The sequence below is a fragment of the Pseudorca crassidens genome, chromosome 7 (assembly GCF_039906515.1).
Source record: "Pseudorca crassidens isolate mPseCra1 chromosome 7, mPseCra1.hap1, whole genome shotgun sequence".
Classification (NCBI taxonomy): Eukaryota; Metazoa; Chordata; class Mammalia; order Artiodactyla; family Delphinidae; genus Pseudorca; species Pseudorca crassidens.
Genome location: NC_090302.1, coordinates 37,185,740 through 37,197,173, shown reverse-complemented (window position 1 = coordinate 37,197,173; position 11,434 = coordinate 37,185,740). Strand labels below are relative to the sequence as shown.

At 38.4% G+C, this 11,434-nt stretch overlaps 1 protein-coding gene across 12 annotated transcripts in view; it reads left to right on the top strand.

Annotated features, from left to right (window-relative positions):
- The first annotated feature begins 5,462 nt into the window (after window positions 1-5,462).
- Window positions 5,463-11,434, top strand: part of LOC137227719 (phospholipid-transporting ATPase FetA-like) — a 76,296-nt gene continuing 70,324 nt past the window's right edge. For 3 of the 12 annotated variants that reach the window (XM_067744026.1, XM_067744023.1, XM_067744031.1), the window contains exons 1-3: window positions 5,463-6,231; window positions 9,422-9,566; window positions 10,928-11,005. In XM_067744026.1, the coding sequence (XP_067600127.1) occupies window positions 6,220-6,231; window positions 9,422-9,566; window positions 10,928-11,005 (235 nt within the window). In that variant the 5' untranslated portion in view covers window positions 5,463-6,219. Of the gene's footprint in view, window positions 6,232-7,910; window positions 9,313-9,415; window positions 9,567-9,862; window positions 9,965-10,927; window positions 11,006-11,434 lie in introns of those variants that run through there. The other 9 variants (XM_067744025.1, XM_067744032.1, XR_010944968.1 and 6 more) reach the window with 9 other exon arrangements.

Below are 11,434 nucleotides of genomic sequence, written 5' to 3'. Positions count from 1 at the left end.
CATAGATGGTTAAACATTCATGAATGTTGAATTCTTGTTAACTTTCTTTCAAGGGCATGGGTGAGCATGTTTAAAATCTGGCTCGCAAATTCTACTATATATGTCTTTTTGGATCCTGTAGCTTCCTTATCAAGCACCACACAGCTTCCTGAGTTCAACGGTACAACTGACCACTAAGCATAACCCAGAAGTCCATCAGAAGTTACTGAAATTCAGGGTTGTCAGGATTCTCTGTTCATTAGAGTTGCTGAGGAAACCTGTAAGAATAAATAACTGTGCCCACCTGCTCAATCTGTTGTTAGAACTGCAATGAGCAGAACTGTTACTCTTGCTTTAGACAACATTTGTCTGGGTAGGCCCAACCAGTTCGGCAACACATGATTTGGATTTGTTGGACTGGAATTGAAATATGTAGAGTAAGGTTATTGTAAATCTCTGAGAGATAAAATAGAGAATTGAAATCCGTAAAAGGGTTTGAGGTTGAATAAGATTGCAGTGGAGTGCATTTAAGAATCAGGGCAAGACAGGGAGATCAGCTCAGTGCTTTGTCTCCACCCAGAGGGGTGGGATACAGACGGTGGGAAGGAGACACAAGAGGGAGGAGATATGGGGATATATGTATATGTATAGCTGATTCACTTTGTTATACAGCAGAAACTAACACACCATTGTAAAGCAATTATACTCCAATAAAGATGTTAAAAAAAAGAAAGAAAAAGAATCAGCGCAAGCAGCAAAGCTAAGATGTCCGAGATCTGTGCTGAAAAACAAGTAAGGTGCTCATAATTCGTTTTATTGGTTGCTGCTCAGGTAGTAGGTGCATCAGCCAGATTTCAGGGCTTAGGACCCTGGGGCACAGCACCCAGTACACTTGACCACATTACCACATGATGGAAGGTGATGATGAGTGAAGGGTAATATATAAGGTAGCACACTCAAGGGCTGGATGCTTGTTCATGTCAGTGCTCACCAAATGGGAAAAGATAAAGGTAGAATTTAGGCAGGCCCTACTGTTGGTGCATGCTTGCCTTCAGGGCTTGTAGAAGTCAGGAGAAATTTAATGAATAAAGGAATTCATAAATAGAGCTGTCTGAAAATGTAGAGGCTGTCTTAAGAGACAGTGATTTCTTCTTCACTGGAAGTATTTAAGCAAGGTGGCCAGGGTTGCTGAACACAGGGAATGACTGTTCTGGGTGGGAGGATGGATCAGATATCTCCCAGTGCTTTTCCAATTGTGTAATTCTGTAATTTTCAGAATCAGAGTGACCCTGAGAGGCCATGCAAGATCCAAGATGGCTCCCAGCCCAGACATTCCTGGTGGGAGTGGAAGGCAATGTGATTCTTTTCACTTGGGTTTAGTTTAATTGAGTTGAGTCTGATCCCTCTGTGACTCTCCTTAGACCCAATAAAACCCCATATGATGTGAGAAAACCACTTGACAACTCTAGTTGGCACTGTGATCCAGGGATGTTCCCAGTTTAGTCTCAAAGCCAGGGTTTCCTGGGGACAGATGGGGACTGGGAACCTCATACTGGAGTGACTTAAATTCCCACAGTTTGTTGACCTGGTAGCATTAGAAATGTTCTGCCTTCTGCTGTGAAGTAGAATAATGGAGCACAGACCACCAGCAGGGAAGTGACATGTGGGGCCCGAAAATCCCTCATGGTTTAGATTTGGCGTTATGTTAGTCACAGACGCTCCCCACTTTTTGGCTGCCATATTTGTATCTAACGAAGTAGGGCAGCTAAGGGGAATGTGTCTTTGGATTGGTTTTAACTGCGAGATGTACAGATCCTGGAACTGACTTTAAACACCACCAGATAAAATGTTTGTATTCTTTATGGCAATTGTCTTGATGAAGTTATCAGCAGGAGACATCTTGTAACATGTATTTTTTCAGAAAGGTTTTCCATGGTCTGATATTCTTAATGAACTCACCTGTTGCTGGTCTTTATTCTTTTTTTAAGTTCAAAAAAAATTTTTTTAACTGATCTCCTACTTAGAAGCCAGGCCCTGTGCTAGGGCTTCAGAGGATACAGAAATTAATCAGGCATTTCACACTTACCAATTTGATAGAGGAGATGAAAGTCAAAAAGATAATTATATACAATGGAGAAAAGACAGCCTCTTCAATAAGTGGTGCTGGGAAAACCGGACAGCTACAGGTAAAAGAATGAAATTAGAGCACTCCCTAACACCATACACAAAAATAAACTCTAAATGGATTAAAGACCTAAATGTAAGGCCAGACACTATAAAACTCTTAGAGGAAAACATAGGCAGAACACTCTATGACATACATCACAGCAAGATCCTTTTTGACCCACCTCCTAGAGAAATGGAAATAAAAACAAAAATAAACAAATGGAACCTAATGAAACTTCAAAGCTTTTGCACAGCAAAGGAAACCATAAACAAGACCAAAAGACAACCCTCAGAATGGGAGAAAATATTTGCAAATGAAGCAACTGACAAAGGATTAACCTCCAAAACTTACAAACAGCTCATGCAACTCAGTATCAGAAAAACAAACAACCCAATCCAAAAATGGGTGAAGACCTAAATAGTTCTTGAAAGAAAATATACAGATTGCCAAAAAACACATGAAAGGATGCTCAACATCACTAATAATTAGAGAAATGCAAAGCAAAACTACAATGAGGTATCACCTCACACCAGTCAGAATGGCCATCATCAAAAAATCTACAAACAATAAATGCTGGAGAGGGTGTGGAGAAAAGGGAACCCTCTTGCACTGTTGGTGGGAATGCAAATTGATACAGCCACTATGGAGAACAGTATGGAGGTTCCTTAAAAGACTAAAAATAGAACTACCATACCACCCAGCAATCCCACTACTGGGCATATACCCTGAGAAAACCATAATTCAAAAAGAGTCATGTGCCACAATGTTCATTGCAGCTCTATTTACAATAGCCAGGACATGGAAGCAACCTAAGTGTCCATTGACGGATGAATGGATAAAGAAGATGTGGCACATATATACAACGGAATATTACTCAGCCATAAAAAGAAACGAAATTGAGTTTTTTGTAGTGAGGTGGATGGACCTAGAGTTTGTCATACAGAGTGAAGTAAGTCAGAAGGAGAAAAACAAATACCATATGCTAACACATTTACATGGAATCTAAAAAAAATTTTACTTAAAAAATGGTTATGAAGAACCAGGGGCAGGACAGGAATAAAGATGCAGATGTAGAGAATGGACTTGAGGACATGGGGAGGGGGAAGGGTAAGCTGGGACAAAGTGAGAGAGTGGCACGGACTTATAAATACTACCAAATGTTAAATAGATAGCTAGTGGGAAGCAGCCACATAGCACAGGGAGATCAGCTCGGTGCTTTGTGACCACCTAGAGGGGTAGAATAGGGAGGGTGGGAGGGAGACTCAAGAGGGAGGAGATATAGGGGTATATGTATATGTACAGCTGATTCACTTTGTTATAAAGCAGAAACTAACACACCATTGTAAAGCAGTTATACTCCAATAAAGGTGTTAAAAAAGATGATTATAACACAAGAAAAACTATTAGTTTTAGGAAAATAATATCAACCAAATGGTATGGGAGTTGGGATGGGGGAAAGATTATTTCTGGATTGGGGGAGCAGAGAAACTTCATTGAGAAGTTCATGGGATTTGAGCAGGCCTTTGTAAAATAACCTTTGAAAGATTTTGACTGGTATAGAGCAGGGCATTACCCTTGGAAGGAACAGTGTGAGCAATGGCATAGATGCAGGAAAGCATGGGCCATATAGAGGGAAAAGTACATAGGCCAGTTTGGGTAAAGGTAAATAGTGGAAGAGAAAGATGAGAGAACAGTTCAAATTAGAGCATCTTGAATGTGTGGCTGATAATATATCTGAACTTCATTCAGTAACCCATGGGAAGGCATCGAAGGTTTTTGAGCTGCTAAGAAGTCATGATCAGTGTTCTGCTCTCGGGCAGCAGTGGGTACTTTATAAAAGTTGGAAGCAAATATCAGGATATTGAATCCAGGAGGAAGGTATAAAGAATCTGATGATATTAGTGGGATTAGAAAGGAGGCAGTAGCTTCAAGAGACCCTCAAATGTAATATATAGAACCTGAGAGGTGATCAGAGAAGGAATAGATGGTAACTCTTAAATTTTATGAAAGAGTTACAGAATAATAAGGCAAAGGATCAGATATGCTTAAAATCAGGGAAGGTAAGAAATGTCATTTTGGAACATGTTTATCTTGAGACAAGAGTGAGCACCTAAGAGGAAATGTCCAACAGTTTAAGTTTGGGACTAGAGATAGTTTTAGGAGCCAGGGCTAGAGTTGCAGTGAGAGGATATATCATAACTCAGGGAAAGCACACACAGCAAACAGGGATAAGAACAACGCCTTGGGGGAAGAGCACCTATTATGTGCAAGGCATTGTAAAAAAAAAAAGCTTGATATACTTTATTATATAATCCTTGCAACCAAGGTGAAGTGATTATCTTCATGTGAGAGATAAGGAGAAGTTCAGAGTGATTATCTCATTAGACCAAGGTCATACATTTGACAGTGTTGGTTGGCTCCAGGGTTTAGAGTTAGGTCAGCGGAAATTTACTACATCACACTGCAGAGCTGTCAAAGAGGCAGGAGGAGGAAAACCAGGAGAATTAATTGTCATGAAAACAAGGGAGAAGACTAAGTGTCTTAATGAACTATGGGGTGACTGTGGGAATAGAAAAGATGGAGGTGAGGAAGTGAAATATCTTCAGTGGTTCCCAGAAGTTCCAGCTTTTGTTGGGAATTTGTGCCAAGACCACATAGATGCCAGTCTTAGGTACATTGAGAGAGGCTGTTTAAGGACTTTGAACTGCACCTGGCCTGGCTGGAGGTTGAGTTCCATCTACAAATGTACATTTTAACTTGCTCAAATAAGCACTTACCCCAAAAGCACCAGCTGATCTTCCAACTTTGTTTTTAGCAGGAGAGACTACTTTTTCAATTTAGGATATAGGAAAATCCCAGATAAAATCAGAGTTATTCAAGTTGAAGGAGAGGGAGTACCCTTTTCCTCCTCCTTGCTCCCCTCTACCCTTAATCCACTTCAGAAAAGTGTTCTGAAACCTCCTTGCTGTACATAATAGTATTTGAAAAAACCCTGCTTTGCAGTAAATTTGGAGGGGGGTGACAAAGGGAAGTGACAGGTATTGCTAGAGAACTGAAGGAAAGAGTCATTTGCTTTAGGTACAAATAATTTAGGAATCCAGCTGAGAAGAGAACAGGAGTTTTCAAACTCTCCAACAGTCAGCACTCTATTATCTCACTCTTGTCCCCAGTTTTAAAACAAATAAAATTTGTTTAAAAAAGAACATAGCACTTGATTTCTAAGATTCCATTCAGCAGATATTTGTTAACTACCTATACGTGCAAAGCAGTTAAGACCTGCTTAATAAACACTGACTCATTTTTATAGACTAAAAGAAAGGGAAAATAAACTATCCCAAAGCATCAGTATTATATTACCGAATAAGGAGCTTTCTCTGAGAGACTGCAAAATTACAAGCGCCAGAAAGACATTGTGTGGACTCCAATATTTGTTCAGACCCAATTTAAAGCTCTAGGCAGAAAAGAGGGGTTTTGTAGCACACAGTAGCTTTACAAAGCCTGCCTTATAGGCTGAGCAGGTAACTCCTGGGGAAGACCATGAGTTTGAAAATGAGAGCAGTGGCTAAGAAACTATAGTGTTCTGCAGGTTTTTTTCTACTCCATTTGTGTTTGAAGTTAGTTTTATATTCATCTTCACCTATTTGCTTTAAACCACTTGAAACCAAATCCAAGTTAATTGAAAGGTTACGAGGGGTCCATGAACCACCTTTGGAAGAAGCAGTTTGCAAACAAGGGTTTTGAAACTCTCTTCATTTTCCCTATCTAGAGGAAACAGAATTTCAAAATCCACAAAAAAAAGAATTTGGCAAGTTCCCAGAAGCCGGGAATCAGACGTAGGAAGCTGAAGGAGATCTAGTCATCTAAATGGCTTCATAGACTAGTAGATGTTTCAACGTCTTCCTACCCCTCCCAGAGTTTTAAAGTTACTAAGTTTAGAAGATCTCTGTTTTCCTAGAGCGTTTTCCAGTCAGAAAGAATTTATGGTTGAAATAAGGAGGGGATAAGGCAGGAACTGTAACTGAGAAGAGAGGTGTAGTGTAGAGTCCTGGCAGTTTTCAGGCTGTGCCGTTTAAATGCATTTCAGGGTAAGGCTTGCTTTTTATTTTTTATTTATTTTTTTAGTATATGTGCTTCTGTTGCGTTTTTTTTTAAAAAAGAAAAAATTAAAAAGAAAACTTTTGTTACCTTTGCTAGATTCATGGGGTGGGAATTGGGTTGGGGGAGCATTGATTTCTGGAGTAACTCTGGGGATTTGTGCATCGGATATAATAGCTAACACAGAGAAACCTTAATGGAGTAGACTGGAAGCTTCCATGATTTTACACAACTGTTTTGGGGAAAACATAGTTCTTATTTTAATCAGGGGATGATGGGCACATCTGCTTCTATGTGAGAGTCCTTTCCTCAGATTCCCAAAAGCCTTCAAGTCAACCAGGGATTTGTTCCTTTGTTGGTAAAGAACTCTACTCTCTGGAAGACAGATTTGTTCATTGAAAGCCAATAATGACTTACGTGCATGCAGTCTATGATATTCTAGTACTAAGAGTCATTGGCTATTCTTATATCACAAATATGCCATTGCTAGACTGCATTGTGTTTTAGTTTATGTAGTTTTCAGACTGAGCTAAATATATAAAGACTTTCTCTAATACTTTGTACTTAGTAAATTTGCCAGTTTTTGTATATAATAAGTGTGGGGAGGGTATAGGATGTTGGCAGCACAGAATCACAGCTGTGGCTTGGGGGAACTTGAGGTTGGTTTGCAATGTGATACCAATCGGAACTCTATAGGCTAAAATATCAGTAGACCAGTACTCAACCCCAAGTTTTAGTAAGGTCATTCTTGTTTCTATGTTATGTGACTCAGTTCAAGGTCTAGGCTGCTTGGAGATTATCAGCTCAAGGTGGGACCTCTTATTTCTACCTTTAGATTCTCATGTCTAAGTGAAAGAGCTTTAGTTTCTATAACCATGTCATTACAGAGGGGAAAATAGTAAGTTTACAGTGGAGAGTTCTGGCAGACACCATCTTAGCCAAGCATTCTAGGTTCACATCACTAGGAGTCCATATGACAGCATGTATCCCCTGATATGATGCAATGAGAAGGGCACATCCCACTCAAGTTGAGGCACCTTCTACAAAACAACTGGCCAATACCCTTCAAAGCTCTCGAGATTATGAAAAACAAGGAAAGAATGAGGAACAGTCACATATGGAAGGAGACGTACAACTAAATGTAATGTGGGATCCTGGATTAGATCCTGGAACAACAACAACAAAAAAGGACATTAGTGGAAAGAATTGGTAAAAAATAAATATTTTCTGTACTTTAGTTAATAGTATTATACCAAGGTTAATTTCTTAGTTTGTAATTGTTTAATCGTTATGTAAGATATTAACATAAGAAGGTGGGTGGAGTGTATGGAAATTCTCTATACTATTTTTGCGACTCTTCTGTAAGTTTAAAATTATCTCAAAATAAAAAAATTTTTTTCATGTAGTAACCTGAATTGGGCCAACTCTTTTAGTAAGTGTTAATTAAAAATTACTCTCTGAGGAGTTCCCTGGTGGCGCAGTGGTTAAGAATCCACCTTCCAATGCAGGGGACACGGGTTAGATCCCTGGTCCGGGAGGATCACATATGCTGCAGAGCCACTAAGCCCGTGTGCCACAACTACTGAAGCCCGCATGCCTAGAGCCCGTGCTCCGCAGCAAGAGAAGCCACCACAATGAGAAGCCCGCGCACCGCAAAGAAGAGTAGCCCCCGCTCAATGAAACTAGAGAAAGCCCGCGCACAGCAACAAAGACCCAACGCAGCTGAAAAAACTAAAATAAAATTATAAAAAAAATAAAAAATAAAAATTACTCTCCAGAGTAATTATTCTTCCTCATAGGAAGACTATTTCCTATCTGGTATGTTCACTTTAATTTTTTAGTTCTTTTGTTATTATCATATATTGAATAGATATAAAGTTTATCATAAATGTGTAAGTTGGAAAGAGTAACACCATGAGCACAAATGTAGCTTGAAACACTCCGTATGCTTTTTCCATCCCATCCCCTTCCCTCTCCCTAAACTCTATCCTGAATTTGGTATTTTTAATTCCCTTGTTTCTCTTTATAGGTTTACCTTGAAAGTATTCATCCCTGATGATATAGTTTTACATGATCTTTAACTTTACATAAGTGGAATAATATTTTATGTATACTTCTGCAATTTGTTTTTCCCTAAATATTATATTCCTGAGATTTAACAATGTTAATATGTATAACTTAGCTCACTCATTTTCACTACTATGTAGCTTTCCATTTTATGAACATTACCACAAGTTCTCTATTCTATCATTAATAGCCATTTGGTTGGTTTCCCAGTTTTGCTGTTATGAGCAGTGCTATTGCACACATCTTCGTATGTGGCATATTATGACAGTTTCCCTAGGGTATATAAATAAGATGGACTAGCTGGGTTATAGGGTAAATTCTCCATCAACTTTATTAGATAAGGCCAAATTGTTTTCCAGAGTGGTTTGTCCAATTTTTAATACCACCAACAGTATGTAAGTGTTCCAGTGGTTCCACTTTCTCTCTAACACAATATTATTAGACTTAAATTTTTTTTTACTAAGCTGGTGGGTGTGTATATTAAAATTTTAAAACATTGCCCTTTGTTGATTGACTACTTTGTGTCAAGTACTGTGGCAGACGTTTTCATACATTATTTAATTTAATCCTCTCACAGTTCTTCTTAGCTCCCTAATGGAAACTAATGTTGTACTTAGTTTGTAATACATAATTACCTCTAAACCTCTCTCTGGCAAATTTATTCCTTATCAGATTTTTCTCCATCTTGTATCTGCTAAATTTATTTTCTGTTTCTTAAAAAAAAATTATTCTCACTTTAGAAGAAATTTAAGGCATGAAGTGGTTAATAACTTGCCCCAAGTCACATTGTCGTTAATTAGTAGCAAACTTTGAAATGAAACCCGGTTCTCTAGCTCCTAATCCTTTTTTTTTACTCCATCTCTTCCCTTTTCCCTCCCACATCGCATTTCTTCTTCCCTTCCCTCACATTCTCCTCCTCCTCCTCTGAGTTTAACAGCTTAAATGTATTTTCCAGTTGGCAGCTATGTAATGTGATGTGCGTGTAGAGAGCGTCACAAGATTGGGTGAGTGCCTGGTTCCAGCTAAATAGTCATTACTCAGGTCCCTGGCTGGCTGTTAAGTGTCACAACCATTTCAAATTCCAAGCTGTGCTGCTTGTGTGCATTTGGCCAGGCTACCCTCTCAAAGCTGTCGATGGCCCTGCAGGGGTTGGAGAGAATCCAGAACTTCAGGACCTCCCATCCTTGGCTCTCCTTTCTCAGCAGTAGGAACCCCAAGCCTACTGTGGGGGTCCCTGAGAATTCTCAGGCAACTGAAGGTAGGACTGGGTGCCTAGAGAGTGATGCTATTAGAACTGCTCACGTTCGTTAGGAACACACAGATTCTGTTGACAGAAGAAACAGACCTTAGCTTGGGGTACAAAACTTGCAGCACAAGTGAATTTTTTCGGCCTACACAATATTTAATTTTACTTTTTAAAAACTTTGGATGCTTTTATAGGAAGCATGCACTCACCAATTGGTCACAATGCCCAGCACTTCATTTCTTGTTGTTTTATACCTAACTGCTATTAACTCCCTGGCTCCTAAAGTTATTTGATGCAACTCTGCCTAGATTATTGAAATATGAATTGTATCCTTACTGAGGTCACTTGGGACTCACTGAGGGCAGAACTGGAAGATGCATTCTCATTCCAAAGTGATCACAGTTGCCCAGGTATTTTTTTTTTCTGACAGCCAAACATCCCTTGGCTGTAAATACTCTTTTACTTAGACTTAACACTCCCCCCCAAAATTATGGATTTTTGTCCCATCTAATCTTGTTTGGGATAATTAAGATGAAAATACATGTAATATTTTCTAATCTTGGCTTATGCATACTTAGTGACTTAGGAGACCTGAAAGAAATTAATTAATTAAAATAAACATACTTTTTTGGCCTTTTTTGAATTGGGTTAAGAATGGAGAGATAGAAGGGTTTTCTGTGTAGCATAGTCATGGGGTTTGATAAAGCATAATTTTCAAAAGGTTAAAAAACATGACTCTCATGTAAATATAAAATGGACAGATGTCACAGATTTTATTTAACTCATTAATTAATGAGGGAACCAGTAAGATGTTAAGACCAGTTCAAATAAAAATTTAGGAGCTGTGTATATATAGGCAATTTCATTAAAAAAAAGTTAAGATTTCTCAATTATATACAAAACTATTTAAAGTCCTAAAGTACATTAATCATAACCTTTGGAGTTATCTTTTCCACCAGAGAGAAAATATTTATATCTATATTAGATGAAAATCTACAAGTTAACTGCTGCCCTATGGGGTTATAGAATAGTCCAACAGAAAACTAATCAAAGGTATAAGCCCAGAACTTCACTAAAAGATCACCCAATAATTTATTTTTCCTGTTTCCAAGTTTCAGCTAATTTTTCTGGCAGATTAGAGTTATCAGCTTAGATTTGGTTGCCAGGAAGTGGAATCCGTTTCCCAAGTTTTGAAAATATAACTTTATGATAAGGATGTATGAAATGAATTCTAAAATTTAGCACATGTATTTTAGAGGTAGATTTATTTTGGATTTCAGAGATCAAGTTCCAAGTTTCTTAAACATTCATTTAAGTAAAATGGTATTGGCAATGAGAAATTCTCATTCTAAATTTTTTTATTTCCTTTACAGAAATCCCAGGGAATTTTAACTGGAACTACTCTGCAATGTCTGTATTTGAAAAGGAAAGTGAGGACAAACAAAATGGAGGTAGGTGAACTCTAAGTCTGTATGTCATTATTGTTGCCTGTAAAAAGTGCACACATGCCCGCACATGTGTGTGCACTTGCACGTATGACAGATAAATAGACTGGCCAACCTACCAAACTACCATTTTAGCAAACTGACCAGGAAAGGAAATATACTTTGCAGAAGTAAATACTTTGTACTTACAATTTCAAGCTCCCTTGTTCTGTCATTTGAGAATTCTAATTTGAGTAGTTATACTTGCTCATCTTTTGTTCTTTTATCTGTACTCTTAATTTATTTTGTACTTTTATTTGGAAGTTCATCAGGAAAGCATGTGTTCCTTTTCCTCTCCCCATCCTTCACAACCGCCTCCTGCTAAAAAAGAAGTGGTTAATGTGAAAAGCAGTTGCTGAGGCTAATTAAGTCATCTTCTGCAGACTTTTTGCAGAC